At 42.3% G+C, this 18,723-nt stretch overlaps 1 protein-coding gene across 1 annotated transcript in view; it reads left to right on the forward strand.

Annotated features, from left to right (window-relative positions):
• Positions 1–18,723, forward strand: part of AGBL1 (AGBL carboxypeptidase 1) — a 595,368-nt gene that overhangs the window by 415,484 nt on the left and 161,161 nt on the right. Inside the window, exon 18 of the mRNA XM_070477529.1 lies at positions 7,974–8,103. Coding sequence (XP_070333630.1) covers positions 7,974–8,103 — 130 coding nt within the window. The remainder of the gene's footprint in view (positions 1–7,973; positions 8,104–18,723) is intronic.

The following is an 18,723-nucleotide window of genomic DNA, read 5'->3' on the forward strand; positions in this document are numbered from 1 at the left end:
TACATATTCCTGATTTATACTCATAATATTGTAGGGCTCTCCTACATTTCCTACCCCATAATATGGTCAAACCTCATTTCACCTTATCCTTCACTTGTTATCTTTTGTTACACTGGATATCTGAATGATATTAGGAAACCAGACTTGTCAAAATAACTTAGAGAAAACACACTTTGATCTTAGCTCTACATTGGTTTTCAAATTAAAACATGCAATAGGCTAATTCAGTTGTGAGGGAAATGAGGTGGGAAAGTAGGAAAGATACATCTTAAAGCTTTAGGAGCTGGTGCTGCTCGGAGTCAGATGCCAGTGATTCTAAATAGCAAATGCTCTAGAATCCGGCAAGTGTTGTTGCAGTAAAGTCCTTTATAAAGTCCACCTTCCTATGTGAGTGTTAGTTTTCTTTCTTTCCATAAAGTAAAGTATAAGGCAATGCTTCTTTTGCTTATTGCCTTTGGCTTTTTGAAAAAAATTATATTGGAGTATAGAGATTTATAATGTTGTAATAGTTTCAGGAGTACAGGAAAGGGATTCAGTTATACATATACATATGTATATATATATATATATATATATATATATATACACATATGTATTCTTTTTCAGATTCTTTTCCCATATAGGTTATTACAGAGCTTTGAGTAGAGTTCCTTGTGCTATACAGTAGGTCCTAGTTTATTATCCATTTTATATATAGTATTATGTATACATTAATCCAAAACTGCTAATTTATCCCTTTCCCCCACCTTCCCCTTTGGTAAATGTAAATTTGTTTTCTAAGTCTGTGTACAGTTTCTGTCTCATAAATAAGTTAATTTGTATCATTTTTTAGATTCTACACATAAGTGATGTCAGATATTTGTCTTTGACTTTCTTCACTTAGTTTGATAATCTCTAGGTCCATCCATGCTGCTTCAAATAGCATTATTTCCTTCTTTATGGCTGAGTAATATTCCATTGCACATACATCTCACACATACACTACATCTTCGTCCATCTATTGATGGACATTTAAGTCGTTTCCATGTCTTGGCTATCATAAATAGTGCTGCTATGAACATAGGGGTGAGTGTATCTTTTTTAATTATGGTTTGCTCCAGCTGTATGCCCAGGAGCAGGTTTTTGCTGAATTATATGGTAGCTCTATTTTTAGTTTTTTAAGGAACCCCAAACTGTTCTCCATAGTGTCTATACCAATTTACATTCCAGTCCTTTAAAGGTGTTCACCAAATGTGTGTACAGATTCTTTGGAGCTCTTGTTACAATGAAGACATAGGGATGGGACCCAGGTTTCTACATACCCAAGAAGCTCTCACATGATGCTGCTGTGACCATACTTTGAGAAAAATGAGTGGGTTAAGTCTGGACAAGCCTAGGTTCAAGTGTCAACTCTGGGTGATTTATTTAACAAAGTTGAGATTTCCACCCTTGTCATTTCTTTGTTGTTGTTGCTATTGTTTAGTGGCTAAGTTGTGTCCAACTCTTTTGCAACCCTATGGACTGCAGCCCACCAGCCTCCTCTGTCCATGGGATTTCCCAGGCGAGCCCACTGGAGTGGGTTGCCGTTTCCTTCTTCAGGGGATTTTCCTGACCCAGGATTGAAGCTGCATCTCCTGCACTGGCAGAAAGGTTCTTTACCAGCGAGCCATCAGAGAACCCCATGGTCATGTGCGGATCGGTCCATCATTTAAGGACCTCAGCTTACCTCTACCTGGGCTCTGGGGAGACCAGTCCTCCGGCACCATGTGGCTGGGTTCTTAGATATGTTGGGGGACCCTTGGGTTTGATTGTTTCTTTCTCCTTCACTCTAGACTGCTGTCTATCTGAGCTTTTTGTATGACAAAAATATTTTGAACATAATATGTCTCTCACAACCCTGCTTGAGCTGTAGAGTGATGATGGCCTTAAGAGGACACTGTGTTTTGTTTTGGTTTTTTTCTCTTTCCTCCTTTTCCTGATCCAGGCGGTCTTTATGTGGAAAGCTCTGGGTACAGTGTCTGGCCCACAGTAGCCTGTGCTGTTCTGCCATGTTCTCATGTGCATCTATTTACCTTGATAAATATTCTCCTGCACCCACACTGTCTCCTGTTACTACGATGTGCAGTGAATGGTGAAGCAGTTGCCAAATCTCAAACACGCCGCCTCTCTTTAGACTACAGAGCTCGCTGTGCTGCAGGCACTAATATTATCAATATTATCACTCATTCAGTCTGAAGGGCCCCATTTCTCCTTTGATCAGTCACGGCTGGATGGGAGATTTTTAAATCATTTTATTGTCTGACTGCAGCTTTATAGATTCTAGTTCAGGAAGCAGCTCACTTTTCCTCTTTTTTCCTCTGCCCTCTAATTCTTTCTTTGCTTCAGGGGTCCTGGCAGTTCAGGTTCTGTCTGTCAAGGCCTTTGGTTAGATCATTTATTTCCCATTCTCTGGTTAGGATAGTCCTTGTTCTTGGCAAATTCATAAAACCCATATGTGTGCGTGCTAAGTTGCTTCAGTCTTGTCTGACTCTTTGCAACCCCATGGACTGTAGCCCACCTGGCTCCTCTGTCCATGGGATGCTCCAGGCAAGAATACTGGAGTGGGGTGCCATGCCCTCCTGCAGGGGATCTTCCCAACCCAGGGGTTGAACCTCTGTCTCTTATGTCTCCTGCATTGACAGGCCAAGGTTTCTTTACCACTAGCGCCACCTGGGAAGTTCATCATAAAATCCACAACTGATGTTAAAAAGTGGTTTCAAGTGACATCATTTCCCTTTAGACTATCTGGCCTTTAAGGTATGCTTAGGTTACCATTAAGATGATGACTTTTATTCAATGAACTCTAAGAACCATTCTTTCTGATTCATTTTTTGATAATTTTGGCTGATATGTGGGTTTTTTTTTTTTTTTTTGGTCATAAAATGACCATATTTTCAGGATACCAAAAGCTTTTTTTTTTTTTTTAAAGGGAAGGAATTTGACCTACCACAAACTGCAGGTTCAATTAGAGAGATATCCTAGACATATGCTGCAAATAACCGAAAAAGAGCAGGCTCATAATATATATGTAAAGTACTCAGAGAGGCTTCCCAGGTGGCACAGATTCTTTGGTGGTAAAGAATCTGCCTGCCAATGCAGGAGACTCAAGAGATGCAGGCTCGACACATGAGTTGGGAAGATCCCCTGAGAAGGAAATGGCAACCCACTCCAGTGTTCTTACCTGGACAATCCCATGATCACAGGAGCCTGGCAGGTACAGTCCGTGGGATCACAGAAGAGTCAGGCACAGCTTAGTGACTAAACGGGAAAGTCGCATTACAATGTCTACTGTGCAGCAAAGTGCATCAGCCACAGGTGTACATGTACACGCACGTGTGCACACACACCCCCTTCCTTTTGGACTTCCGTCCCATTCAGGTGGTGACAAAGAGCTGACTAGAGTTCCCTGTGCTACACAGTAGTTATCTGTTTTATACATAGGAGTGTGCACACATCCATCTGAATCTCCCAATTCTTCCCACTTCCCCCTTTTATCCCCTTTGGTATCCACGCTTGTTCTGCATTTGTCTCTATTTCTGGTTTGCAAATAAGTTGATCTATGGCATTTTCATAGATTCCACATATATGCATTCATATATGAAGTTTTTCTTTTTCTGACTTAACTTCACTCTGTTTGACACTCTCCTAAACCAATGCTTTTGTTTTAAAAAAAACAAACAAAAAAATCCGGGAGGACTATTTGAATCAAATGACTTCCTTTGTGAAAATCAAAAGGAAGTGTTTCCTCCCTCCTTCTGTAAGTCTGCAGTTTTTCAGTGGGGAAAAAAGATAGCACTGCTGACCATTTTCCTCTCTTTAGAAGCAAAGCAGGACTTCAAACTCTATTTGAGAGATGACCCCTTTTCGGAAATTAGAGGTGCTGAATTTATTGCCAGCCAGTCATAGCTGTCCATCTGCTAATTTTCTCCACATAGAGGCAGCAGCTGTCATTTCAGAAATGCTACAGTAGATAATAAGATGGGGTGCATTTCATCGTCAAATGCTTAAAACAAATCCCCAGGAAGAGTCACAACAATTCCTCCGACTGAATGAACTGCTGATGTCATTAACGCAAAATGCTAAATGGATTCGGAGATTGGAAGAAAATGCATTTGCTTTAAAAGGAGCAGCACTCGAGTTAGGCACAGTACTTGGTGTAATAATGTGAAATTGCAGAAATCTAGGAACTGCTGAAGCCATAAGCACACACAGGGATACTCTCAAAATCATAACCACACAGAGAACACTGAATACAAATACATATGGGTTTCCCAAGTTCATGCCACCTAGATAGACCTAAGGAATGCATTGTTGTCTCCGCCCCTGAAACACCAGCAAAATTTTCTCCCAACTAATAGGAAAAAAGACTTGCTTAAGTCTCAGATGAGTCCAGTTTCTCCCCAAATCTGCACACCTAGTCAATCTTAGAAGCCATCCTTCCCTTGGTACAATTTAATGGCCTGCTTGGTACTATTAAATAGTCTGTTTAGCAATTTATATTGTTATATCCTTGCATTTTTTTCCTTAGCATTTTATTTTTTATTGGAAATTGCTTTACAACATTGTATTAGTTTCTGCTATACAACAAAGTGAATCATCTATACATGTACACAAACCGCACCCCCCCAGCCTCCCCCACCCTCCCACCGTCCAGGTCTTCACAGAGCACTGAGCTGAGCTCCTTGTTCTTTATGGCAGTTCCCCACTAGCTTTCTGTTTAGCACACGACACTGCACACGTGTCAATCCTGCTCTCCAAATTTGCCTCTCCCTCCCCTTGCCACCGTGTCCACATATTCATTCTGTGTCTGTCTCTGTTCTTGCCCTGCAAACAGCCTCATCTGTACCATCCCTTAGATAACTCTTTTTCTCTTCAGCCTCATGGTTTCCACTCTTAAATGTGTTCAAGTCAGCTTGAATTTAAAAACTAACCACTGCCTCTTATTTGAGGTTCCCAGTCAAGATTCTTCTCCCTTCCAATCAAAGTGCATACAGTTCTCTGATGATTAGTCATAAGGAAAAGTGTTAGGATGAGATAAAGAATGAATGAACATAATCCAAGTGGTGCTTTGCATCCCTGAGCATTATAGTTGAAGATGAGGATGTGATACAGAGAGAAATAGAGATTACGCATGTGGATATAGATGTAGACATGGCGTGGACATAGACAGTGGTGGAGATAGAGTTACATAGTTTCTCCATGGAGATATCTAAAACAGAGACCATTTCATTTAACCCTCAAAAAAATCCTGAGAGGTAGAGTAGGAATATCTATATCCTTTTGCATATGACAGTATTGACTCTCAGAAGCCCCCAGTCCCCTTATCTGGTGACAGAGCTGAGAGTTGAGACTCGATCTTTTTAATCAACACTCAGGCTTATTCTGATTGCAGCACAAAACTCCACCCTGCCCCTACATTTTGAAGAACTGTTGTCTAGAATGGTATATCTGCCATTGGCAACCTCTGGCTCTTTTCCTCGTGGGCATCACTCTAGAGCTTGATCTCTGTGGAACAGAAGGAAAGCAGAGGCAGAGAGCGTTTCATGGAATTGCTGGCTACTGGTCACAGAGAAAGCGTGCATTTTTATTGCTACAAACAGAATTACTTTTAAGGGGCCTCCACTGATTTCATTACTTTTGATGTTACAAAGAAAAAAAAAGAAATCCCCACTGTTGAGAATCCAGGTCAAGGCAGAATCACAGAGCAGTTAGAGAAAATTCTGAGGCTCTGGGATGTTGTGCTGGCAAGTACCTTGATTTGAGAAAAGAAATTCATTTAAACATAACAGATAGGCTTAGGAGAAAGTCTGGGACACCAGCTTCTTTCCATTGCTATTTGCTTCTTTCGAAAGATCTGCTTTGTATTTTATCTTCATCCTTGGTCACCAGGCAGAAACCCTATTTCTAAATGTCATTGCTATTAAAAAGAGGATGGTGCGGGGTGTAAAGCAAGAAGAGAATAAAAGTCATAGAGGAAGATGCAACAAGCCTACCATTTCTCAAGTCAAAATATTTTAATGGTGAAATCAGGATAAATGATTAATCTAAAGATTTTCAGTTTCCAGTGAGCTGGAAGAGGGGCTGACAAGCAGGAGGAAACCAATATTTAAAGATAATTTCAGAAACATGAGATTAAAAAGTGCTGAAAGGAGGAGGCTGAACCTTTTTCCTTCCACCTCCAAGATTTATTGAAAATAGTGTTTTTTTCTTTAAACAGAAAAAGCATTTGATTCTACATTTAAATATTAGTACATTTTTCATTCCAAAGTATTTACTAATACCAGCTCTGACAGAGTTACAATATTTGGGTCTAGATGGTAACAGAGAAACCGTTTCTGCCCCCAGGAAGCTTACAGTTGAAAAACAAAGGTGAAAGAAACAAAAATAAATGCATAAAAACCATCCAAAAAGATTCTATGGTAACTCTGAGGATGCTGTTGCAATGTATTTAGCAGTGGCAGAATGTAAGGGTCTGGGGATCAGGGAAAGTTTCCCTGAAGAAGTGACCCCTGAATGTCGAAGAGGTAAAGGATGAAGCTCTGGGGAGTCCTGGCAGTGAGACCAGCAGGCATGATTTCTCGGGGAGAGTGGTGTACAGTTTGGTTAAGTTGAAGCACAGAAGGACACGGGCAGGACGTCACTGGTGGCTCAGTGGTAAAGAATCTGCCTGCCAATCCAGGAACGTGGGTTCCATACTATTGAGCAACTAAGTCCATGCGCCACAACTGTTGAGCCCACGAGCTGCAGCTACTGAAGCCAGCGCGCATAGAGCCTGTTCTCTGCAGAGAAGCCACCGCAATGAGACGCCCTCGCACGGCAGTGAAGAGCAGCACCCTCTCACTGCAACTAGAAAGAGCCCGAGCAAAGCAGCGAAGACTCGGGGCAGCCAAAAATAAATAAATAAATAAAATTATGTTTTAAAAAAGAGAAGGAAGAGGGCAGCAGGAGGTGGTATTAGGGATCGGGGTAGGGAGGATGGAAGGACTAGGTGATGGAGATGCTGCTCTTCTTCCTCTTAATCTCTGGTACGTTGATTGTCAGCCTGTTGAATAAATAACATCTCAGCAGGACTTCTGGTTGCCTCCCTAGAGAAGGGGCTGCCATTGGTAATTGCTGGTGGACCCGGGCTTTTAAGGTTCCCTTAACCCACCAATCAGCATCTCAGCTTCCTTCCCTCTGAAGTGCAGTCACTGTTCTCACTAACCAGCTGTGTCACCTTTGTAGAGAGACTTGATACTTTCAAATGTGAACATCCTCTTTTCCCAAATGAGGACAAGTATGATTTTTGAGCTCATTTCTGGAGCTAATAATCCATGATGATGTCTGAAAATGACACTCCAGCTTTCTGAGTAAATGTCAAGCTTTCTGTGGCATCTCTATGGATAGGGTGGAGCTAACGTGATAGGAGAAAGACCCTATGCTCTTTCTCAGAGGGAAACAGACCTGGATGGAAAGCCTAACTCTTAAGTTATGTGATTTGGGGGCATTTATTTAAGCATTTCTAAGTGTCACTGTCTTCACTGGGGTGCAATAATATCTATTTGGCAGAATTATTGGACCAGCTAGAAAGATCATATGTAACATGCTCAGCATGATATATTGATCTCAACTTATTATTAATAATGATTATTTGAGGAACTGAAGAGTCTAGAGAAATTTATTGAATTTGTTCTCCTCAGAAGCAGGTAGTGGAGAAAAATATTTCCCAAACTTCATCTTCAAACTCTGGTCACCCTGAATCAAGTTAAATATGGTTTCCAGTTCTTTGGGGAGCTATGAATAATCACGACACATTGGGATCTGCATCTTTCTGGGCATCTTCAATGGATGCCAATTGAGCAGAAGTCAGAGGGAAGTTGGATTCATTAGTTTGATTGTTTGTCTTGTTGAGCTTTATTTTCTCAAGTTATTTTCTTCTAAATGTGTATTTATTTGCTTGTTAATTGTTCCCGCAGCCACAGATGCTCACTGAGAGGGGAGGACTTGAACAGACAGTGGCTGTCTCCCAGTGCTCATCTCCAGCCCACAATCTACCATGCCAAAGGACTCCTCCACTACCTGGGCAGCATCGGCCGGAGTCCCATGGTGAGTCACTTCCTTTTGCTTCCATGCTCTTGGCTGGTTCCTCCCACCTTCCAGGGGGCAGAATACTTTCTGTCCAGGCAGGAAAACCAGACGCAAGCCCAAGACCTGTGTATGACAAGCTGTGATGGGGGCATATTCATTTCTTAAGGCTGACATAGCAAAATACCACAAACTGTATAGATTGAAAAAAAAACCAAAACAGCAGCCTATGTTTCACATTTCTGGAGGCTAGAAGTCTTGAAATTAAGATGTCAGCAGCCCCCAGTGTCTCCGAAGACCCTGGGAAAGAAGCCTTCTTTGCCTCGTCCTAGCTTCTGGTGATTGCCAGCGGTCCTTAGCATCCTTGGCTTGTGGGAGCACAGCTCCGTTCTCTGTCTCTGTCTTCGGAGGGCCATCTTCGCTCTGTGTGTCTGGGTAAAAATTTCTTTTTTCTGATCAGCATAGCAGTCACTGGACTAATGTATGCGTGCTCAGTCATGTCTGACTCTTTGTGACCCCATGGACTGTAGACCACCTGGTTCCTCTGTCCATGGGATTTCCCAGGCAAGAATACTGGAGTGGGTTGCTCTTTCCTTCTCCAGGGGACCTTCCCAACCAAGAAATAGAACCTGGATCTCCTACACTGGCTGGCAGATTCTTTACCTCTGCGCCACCTGGGAAGCCCACAGTGAACCAGGGCCCACCCTAATTCAGTATGGGCTCCCCTTAAATTGGTTACATCTGCAAAGAATCTTTTTCCAAATAAGATCACATACATAGGTACTGGGAATTCGAGCTTGAGTGTGTCTTTTTGGGAAACCATTTAACTGACAACCAGATCAAACCAGGAGTTCAATATTCATTGCTGAAACCTGGGCAAAAAATTGCATTTCATCCCATTTCCTGGGTCTCTTTTTTTTTTTTTTCCAGTTATTCATCAAGAAAGAAAATGTATATGCCTATCAAATAGTAAAAAATTCTCTAGGTGTTCAGATTCATATTCAACTGCTGCTGCTGCTGCTGCTAAGTCGCTTTAGTCGTGTCCGACTCTGTGCGACCCCATAGACGGCAGCCCACCAGGCTTCCCTGTCCCTGGGATTCTCCAGTCAAGAACACTGGAGTGGGTTGCCATTTCCCTCTCCCATATTCAACTAGTACTTATTAAGTTCCAAAGATGATTCTGTCTCTGTTCTGGGCACTTTCATGTGTAGGCTTTTCTCTCGAGCCTATAGTAAATGTGCAATTGATGAAAAACAACATTCAGAGGCTTAGGCTTAAGATAAGATAGGAGGTAATACTAGTGACATAACTGTATGAAAGTAATCATTTATGGACTACAACCTATGAACATATCTATCTGCAAAAGTGCAGAGGGCATATGTACAGATTTAGAGTGCTTACCTCACTGAAGGAGCTTAAACTAATTTGCAGAAGCTCACACATGGACCGATTCAAACAGTCATCTCCACCATTAACCACTTTCTGACCATATACTATATGATTAAAACAGTGGCACATTCAGTGACTATCCAGTGAAGCAATGGGTGAATATCTAATTTAGAAGCTTACCTGAACCTCAAAAATATTAAGAGGTCAAATGATTTCCTTGGGATCACCAGGAAGCAGAGTTGATCTGGCTTTCCACCCCGCAACCCCTTCTCTCTTCATCACTTATTCTTTGAGGGGATGTGTTAAGTCCAGGTGTCTGCTCCCAGGGCAGCTGTATGGACAATGCTTAATTCTCCATCTATGACGTGTGATCACAGGTAGGGTGTTGCCAGACAAGGACGCTCCTCTGAGCCACGACGGGTTTCATCAAGGGTCATTATACACTGGCTGCACTGGGTCTTTGTTGCTGCTACGCCGGCTTTCTCTAGTTTTGGCAAGTGAGGGCTACTCTATAATTGCAGAGTCCGGGCTGCTCACTGTGGTGGTTTCTCTTGTTACAGAGCATGGGCTCTAGGTGCACGCGCTTCCGGAGTTGTGTCACATGAGCTTAATTACTCTGAGACATACTGGGTTCTTCCCGGACAAGGGATCGATCCCTCATCCCCTGCATTGGCAGGTGGACTCTCAACCACTGAGCCACCAGGGTAGTCCTCAGAACTCATTTTGTAGCCCTGGTGTCCACGTGGCTGATCTCAGTCTTCAGGCTCTTCAGAGGTCAAGCTGACACTTTGTGGCCCAAGAACCCCACCGTAGATCACATGGCATCAACCTTCTAATGTGGCCCAATGTCCCAGGTAAAGAAAGACTCTCTTATCTATCAGGATATTCCATGGATGTCAACGTGGGCTCCAAGGAGCCAGTCCAGGGTCAGACCTTTCTTTGGAGAATATAGGGTATACATACTTCAGGCTTGTTGAGTCAATGCTTTATTGAAAAGGACAAAGCACATCCTTTTCCCTTAAGAACACTAGTTCTACACTGGTCAAAATGTGCCATGTTTTCATGCTAACTCACATTCCCCATCCAAGGAGACCCTGTAATCTGCTAGAAGTAGCTTCATGGCCTGCATATGTGTGCTCAGTTGTGTCCAACTCTTTGCCCTGTGAGCTGTAGCTGGCCAAGCACCTCTGCCCATGGAATTTTCCAGGCAAGAATTCTTGAGTGGGTTGCCATTTCCTACTCCAGGGGATCCACCCAACCCAGGGACTGAACCTCTATCTCTTGCACTGGCAGCAGATTCTTTACCACTAGCACCACTTGGAAAGTCCCTACCCGGGGCCTCATGCATAATAGAGCACCGATCTTGAAGTCAAGATCTTGAAAAGTATGTTTCTCTAAGTAAGAAGCCTCAGCCTCTGGCAGGAGCGAGAGACTTACAGAAAAAGAGGTTTCACCCTGATACACATTTTAAACATACACACATTCCACCCGTAACAAACAGGATTCCTCTCTGCTCTGACAACCTCTAATTGAAGAGCAGAACATTTATTTTAAAGCGTGGTAGGTGAAAGCCTTGCTTAAAAATATAAATAAACATTAATTAACTGTAAACATCACAGTCACAGATTCGTCTCCTGCTGGGACCATCTGAGAGGTGGGTGAGAAACAGCTGAGCCCAGGATGCTGTTGGTAGCATTACAAAGCTCTCCTTTAGGCCCAGCATCACCTTTCAGTTACCTGTGTGGCTATATTTAACCAGCCTTCTGCTAACAGCAGAAGCACTGTCACTCTCAGTACTCAGGCCTGTCCTGCACCTGGAAGCCTTCCATTGAGTCAAGATTGTCTCTTGCACTACATGGTCGTAGATTAACAGTAACTCCACACAAACACTGACTCTTATGGAAATATCTTTCAAAGCATTAGGAAGCCCATTTCTTGTGGTTAGGAGGTTCTACCTTCTCTAGATGGTACTGAGACATATTGGAAGGTAGAATAATATAAACTCCTGGAATTAATGAGAATTCAGGAAAAGGGGAGAAAGCAATGTCATGATACTTCTGGAGCTTACTAAAGACCAGACAGTTCATTCAATTTATAAGCAATACAGCCCTCTTCATATATTGTTTCATCCATTCACCGATTCATCCACCTACCCTTCCATCCATTCATTCATCCATCTATCCATCCATCCATCCATCCATCCATCCATCCATCCATCCAGGCAGTCATCCATTTGCTCGTTTACATCATGTGTGTAATAATTGTGCCAAGTGCCAGAAGGTACCTTTTCTTTAAGGAGTTGTATAATTTCTTTGGTAGAAAGTGGAGTCAAGTCTGTGAAGAAACCCATATAGTAAAAAATGAAACAATTTTTCAGTAAAAACTGAAACCAAGGTTCGTGTGAGTTGTAAGAACACAAATGAGGGCTTGAGTAACTTTCCCTTAAGGTTATGGAAATGCTTCAGACTGAAGATGCCATTTGAGTTGTACTTGAAAGATGAGTAAAGGTTTTTCTTGTACTAACAATAAACTAGTAGAGAAATATCCTTTCTTTAGAGGTCTACATGCCTGATTATGGACTCTTATTCTTCTTCCTTGTGAAACTGACGACTTGGTGGGTTTTCTGTGTTTGAAGGTCACCAGATGGAGCAAATGAAAGAAAGTTTTTATTAACTAATGGCATAGCTCTCACATCACACTGACCTTATGTTCCCTTTCCTATTGTCCTGAACTTCCATTTTATGTCTCTCTTGTTTGTTAGAAGATAAGGAAATATGCTGCAGATGTTGAATCCAAAAGCCTAGAAACACACAATATTGGCATATTCATACACTGGAATACAATTCAACAGTAAAAACTTAAAGACAATAGCAATCAACTACAGATATACTCAACAACACAGACCAATTTCAGGAACATGTTTAGTGAAATAAATTAGACATTAAGAAGTACATATTCTGTGCTTCTATTTATACAAAGTTTAAGATGAGTAGACCAGGACAGTGGTTTCTTCTAGAAGGGGATTAAATAAGAGGAGCCAGGAGGGAACTTTCTAGGTTAGTGGAAATCGTTCTATATTTTGAATGAAGAGTCACTTACAACAAAACTCATCGACTCAAAACTCTTTCAAGTTCTGTGCTTGTACATACTTCCATTTCCATTTATTTTAGAATTAACAAAATCAAAGCAAAGTCACAGAGCTTTGAAATGTAGCTAGGAGATAAAGGAGGATGTTCAAAGTAAAATTGACCAGCACAAAGAGAGGCGTGCGAGTCAATCTAGGGAAGGTTATCTTTGCCAGAACAGAGTAGAGAGGCTGAGAAGGTTTATTAGAAATCAGAAGGCTCCAATCAGAGAAAAGGTATGTAAGTGGAGAAGCCCAGAAGAGCAGACAGCCTTAACAATCAACTCATAGCGGGCATTGAAGTGTTCATCTTCCAGGAGTTCCACACAGAGGTCAGGAGATATGCTGCCTTGGGGCAGTAGGACATGGCTTGGGGGAGAGGAGGAAAGCTCTTAGGCTCCAGCAAGCTCCAGGGAATCTAGACCAGCAGTGTCTTCTGAAGAGCTGTGCTGTAGCTGCCTGGTCTCTGTCCTGCTGCAGGGCATCTGGGTTTCAGAATTAGGAGAGGTATCAGTTTCTATCCCTTGGCTCTTGCTGTGTGCGTGCGTGCATGCTCAGTCATGTCTGACTCTTTGCCATCACGTGGGCTGTAGCCCGCCATGCTCCTCGGTCCATGGGACTTCCCAGACAAGCATGTGAATATGTGTTGGTAAAGAGATCGCAGTGCTACATGAGCAGCTCGTTGATTTCCATTTACTTCTCACACAAAATAGGCTGCCTTCTGCCAGGGCACAGGGAGGGCGTATTTGGGGTTTATCCTTCTCTGGGGCCCAATGAAACAGAACTTTCAGCTACTAACATTATTTTGCTGATCTTATTCTGTCCCTCTGGCATATGTCTTTAGTTCATCAGCTTCTTTTTAAAAAAGGCACTGAAGTAGAGGACAAGAAGTGCCATGTCCCTTCCTAAATCCTTGTCTCCGAGGACCTAAGGATACGCTGTACACACAATTTATTTTATCTCCAGTTTATTCTTCAGAAGTAGCAGAGGAACACATGTTACTGTTACTTATTTTCTTTGACTCAGGCTAAGGTGCTAAGTCTAGAATTCTCCTGTTTTTGTATTTGAGGATAGAGTAGGGGGAAAAAAATCCCCATATCAAAAAGGAAAGAAGCAATGGAAAACATGGAGGTCCTGGGTTAAAAAAAAATTATAATAATAATTTGATTCCATACTTTTTTATTTAAAATTGTTCCCGTGCTACCAGCATAAAGATTAAGTAATGAGTGGCTATGTGCAAGTCATTTAACCTCCTTTAACCTTAGCACAATACTAAGTTGAACCTCATTTGTAAATTTGAATGATAGCCTCCTTTCAGGAATTTTATACTGATTAAACATGTATGTCATGAACCTTAACAGTGTGACTGGCACATATCAAACGTTTAAATAAACAGCAGAGATTAAAATCATTATTAGTTCCCAGAATGGTGCTACATCCAAAACAAAGCCACATTTTAGACTGCATGATTTTGCATTAATGTACATGGGCTTTGTCAACGTAATTGAGCTATTTTAGAAATAAGGACATTATAATACATAATACTGGAATGGCAGAAAACTTCCAGAAGCATTTTATAATATTTAATAAAGGGCCCCACTGTGAGAAATCTCATAACCCATTAGTTACTGATGCCTTCTGCTGAGTTAAATGGGAAAATTTTCACCCCAAGTTAGCCATTGGAGGTGGACAAAGCTAATGTGTAATAAGGCTGCTTTTCTAAGACCATGTTGGAACCTTGACCCATAACGGCACAATTTAAGTGAAAATCTCTCACTCTAGGAAAGAGAAAAGAACATCAGATCCTCTTTCAGCTATGTGTGTATATTTTCTCAATCCTATCCAACACTTTTTGATCTCGTGGACTGTAGCCCACCAGGCTTCTTTCTCTGTCCCTGGAGTTCTCCAGACAAGAATACTAGAGTGGGCTGCCATTTCCTCTTCCAGGGGATCTTTCCAACACAGAGATCAAACCTGTGTCTCTTGCATCTCTTGCATTGGCAGGTGGGTTCTTTACCAGCTGAGTCACTGGGGAAGCCAACCCTCACCCCCACCCCGCCTCTTTTAAGTGTTGATAGGAATAAATTCTGCACATGCCCCCTGTGGCTAGCTAGCCTCAGCCATGAATGGTGTTGCTGACAACTCAGATGAATCCCTTGCTAAGAAGAGATCATGCCTGTCAGTAAAAGGACTGGGAAATCTGGTCTTGCAAACAGGATTCTTGGGTAACTGAGCATGCCACTAATAGCATTTCTCTCCTAGAGAGGTTTACTCCACTCAAGAACTTGGGCTGAATGTAGTCTGCAAAATATTGTACTCAGACTGGAATCTCCAGGGCTATAGTGAGACTTGTTTGGTTTAATTGGAAGCATCGTGGTTTTGGATTTCCATCACATTCCCCAGCATTAGCCTCCTTCGAGCTTCAGCCTTGCCTTCATTTTCCTGTGGCAAGGGTATAAATTATGTGGAGGTCTTGCTGCCAGGAAGCAGGAACAAGACCCAGATGTCAGGGATGGAAAACACAGCAGCTTCAAGCTGGCAGACGGAGCAGTAAACAGGAACAGCGGAGCCATGGGAGTGGGGGAATGGCCAGGAGAGATGGGTTTGAGATGAGGGGGAGTGACCTCTGGAACAAGGTGCCCAATTAGCTTATGGAGGACCCAGGGTGGGACCAAGGAATGGAGGAGAAAGATGATGAAGGTGTGTGAGCAGCATAGTAATGGGGCCCTCAACAGCCTCTTTGCTGAGCAAGAAATGATGGAACACACGTTTGCATGAATTAAATTAACCTTGCAATTTAGCTTAGACAGGAATTCATTGGAAAAGGTACTAGGGAGACGCACAGGAGTCTGATTTCAAAATCGTAATCCAATCCACAGTATACACTTTGCTGATGAAGGAAGTGAGGCACAAGGGAATCAGTTTAGCTCAGGGTGAACAAGTGTAAAACTAACCACTCTGGCTCAAAGAAAACAAAACTTAACTAAACGAGAGCTTCAAATCCACATCTCTCCCAAGTTCCTTGCCTTGGGGAAAAGCACATCATATTGCTTATTTACGTAATCTAAAAATTTATGTATCATTCTTAACCTCTTCCTCACTGAGCCTGTGAATCCATTTAGTCACCAATTCCTATATATTTTACTTTCTTACTCTCTCACCAAACATCTTTCCTATCCATATTTACATTTGCTCCCTTAGAGTAAGTGTTTGCCATCTCTTGTGGCTGGTCTCAAGCCCTGCAATTTGTTCTTTCTTGTTTTTTTTGTTGTTTTGAAGTGGACGATTTATAAAGTCTGTATTGAGTTTGTTACAATAGTGCTTCTTCTTTTTTTTTCATTTTTTAAAAAATGTTTTGGTTTCCTGGCCCTCAGGCATGTGGGATCCTAGCTCCCCAACCAGGGATCAAACCCACACACCCTGCATCAGAAGGTGAAATCTTAACCACCGGGCCACCAGGGAAAGTCACTTTGCTCAGTTGCATCCAATTCTTTGTGACCCCATGAAACTGTAGTCTGCCAGGCTCCTCTGTCCATGGAATTCTCCAGGCAAGAGTACTGGAGTGAGTAGCCATTCCCTTCTCCAGGGGATCTTCCTGGCTCAGGGATTGAACCTGGGTCTTCTGCACTGCAGGCAGGTTCTTTACCATCTGAGCCACGAGGGAAGTCCCTGTCAGGGAAGTCCTTCTGCGATTCCTTTTTACTCCAGTTCTGGTGACCTGAGCGCATGCCTCCTCTTTACCATGACACTTTGATGGTTCCTTCCCCACCTTTGGGAAAATGTCCAAACATCCTGCAATGACAAGCATGCACATCAGGGCTCTGATCACTGCCCACCTCTGCCTGTCCCGAGGATCCACTCTCTTTCACTCTGTAGTCGTATTCTGAATGATTATAGTTCCTCATGTGCACAGTCATTTCTCATTTTTCCATTTGCTTGGGCAACTCTCATTCAATGGAGCTCATCTTAGGTATCACCCCCTAAAGAATCCCAGGGCCACCACATCATACACTTCAGGGGTGCCGTTCCTTAGAGTGCATGGTGGATGACGTCCCAGGAGTTGTGCAGCTTGTCCTCATTTGGGTTCCCAGAGAAACTGTGTGTCTTTCTCCTCTGACAGTAATATGATCACCTATTGTGGTGCTGGAGAAGACTCTTGTGAGTCCCTTGGACTGCAAGGAGATCAAATCAGTTATTTCTACAGAAATCAACCCTGAATATTCACTGGAAGAACTGATGCTAAAGCTGAAGCTCCAGTACTTTGGACACCTGATGCGAAGAGCCAACTCATTGGAAAATACCCTGATGGTGGGAAAGATTGATGGCAGGAGGAGAAGGGGGCGACAGATGGTTGGATGGTATAATCGACTCAATGGACATGAATTTGAGCAAACTCCAGGAGACAGTGAAGGAGAGAGAAGCCTGGCATGCTGCAGTCCCTGGAGTCGCAAAGAGTAAGATATGACTTAGCAACTTCACAGCAACATTCACTTGTGGGATCATCCCAGCAAAACAGCTCCTGGAAAAGGCAATATCGACCTAAAAAGTGCTTTAAAACATGAAGTCTGGATAAGAGCAAACCCGGGTTCAATTACTTGCTCACATACTTAATAGTAGTGCAAACTTGAGCAAGCCTAGGCAAGTTACTTTTTTTCCCCCCTGCAATTAGGTTTCCAGCTGCAAAATAGGAGATAATTATAGCACCTACTTCATCATGAGATAATCTATATTAAATGTTTAGCACAGTATCTGAATCATTGTAAGTCTTCAATAAATTAACTACTGTTGTTCTTGTCATTGTTATTGAGTACAGTATTGCCTTATATTAAAATTTTAATTTCTCCTGCCACAGTGCAGGCACCCAGCAAATATTTGTTGAATCAATTGATGAATAAGCAAGATAGGGCCATTTATTAATACATGGATATTAGAGTGTCATGACTGGGCACATTTCCCACTTACCTATTACAGAGTTTTACTGGCAGGAAGTAGACAAGTATTAAGTCATCCAATCGGAAAGAAAAAAGCTTCCTTAACGGAAATAACTTGATAATTTGTCTTGTAATTGCCCCCTGCAATGTAGAGCAACACATGTTTCCTATAACTAACATGCCTTTATTTTTAGGGATGTCATTTGAGCAATAAGTAGATCAATGTCTCCATCTCCTTTATTTTCAATCTTGAGGGGCCACTAGAACTCCTAGGGCTGAGCGGACCTCATTCCAACAGGTGAAGAGGTCTATAATTTATCATTTATGTCAGCTTTCAGACTCTGAAGGATCAGAAAAAAAATAAAATTCCTTTTTCCAGTTGAGTTTGGCAGCTAAGGAGCACCTGTCATCACAGAGGCATAGCTTCTGGCTCAATTGAGAAATCTGTTGCTAAGACACAGTCTTAATTTGTTTGCACACTTTTCATGAGAATGGTGGGTGTTTATTCACAGGGAGAAACTGAGGCGTGAGAGATAAAACTTGGTGGGAAATTCATGATGGCAGAGGATTAAACCCTGAACGATTATTTGATCAGTTCCTTTAGAGGCTTTCAAAGCATAGTCCCAGGTACAGTGGCATTAGCGACACCTGGGGTTGTTAGATGTGCACATTCCTGGGCCTCACCCAGACTTGCTTTAGTAGCCACGCTGCTGGGGAGTGGATCACCGTCTATGATGCAACCAGTCCTCCAGGTTATTCTGTTGCTTCATGGCATGTCAGACCCTCTGCTCTAGACTCGAGACCCACACAGTGGGTCATATCCTGGCTGCACATTTAGAAAAACCTGGAAAACTTTTAACAATTCCATCACCCTGGTGCCACTGCAGACCAATTAAATCAAAATCTCTGGAGGTGGGCTCCAGGCATTGGTATTTTTACAGTCTCCTTAGGAGTTTCCAGTGCACAGACAGGATGGAGAAGCACTGGCCTAGGGGATAAATATATATATGTATATATATATATATATATATATAAATTAATTTATTTATTTTTGGCAAACAATGGAAACCTGCTTAAGTAAACCAAGATGGCAATTTTGAACAAGTCGAATAAAGTCTAACCAGAGCTGGAAAACACCCAAACCCTAGACACTTCTTCTGTCAATCTCTCATTTTCTCCTTCTGTGGGCACATTTTC

This window comes from Odocoileus virginianus, chromosome 16 (assembly GCF_023699985.2).
Source record: "Odocoileus virginianus isolate 20LAN1187 ecotype Illinois chromosome 16, Ovbor_1.2, whole genome shotgun sequence".
Classification (NCBI taxonomy): Eukaryota; Metazoa; Chordata; class Mammalia; order Artiodactyla; family Cervidae; genus Odocoileus; species Odocoileus virginianus.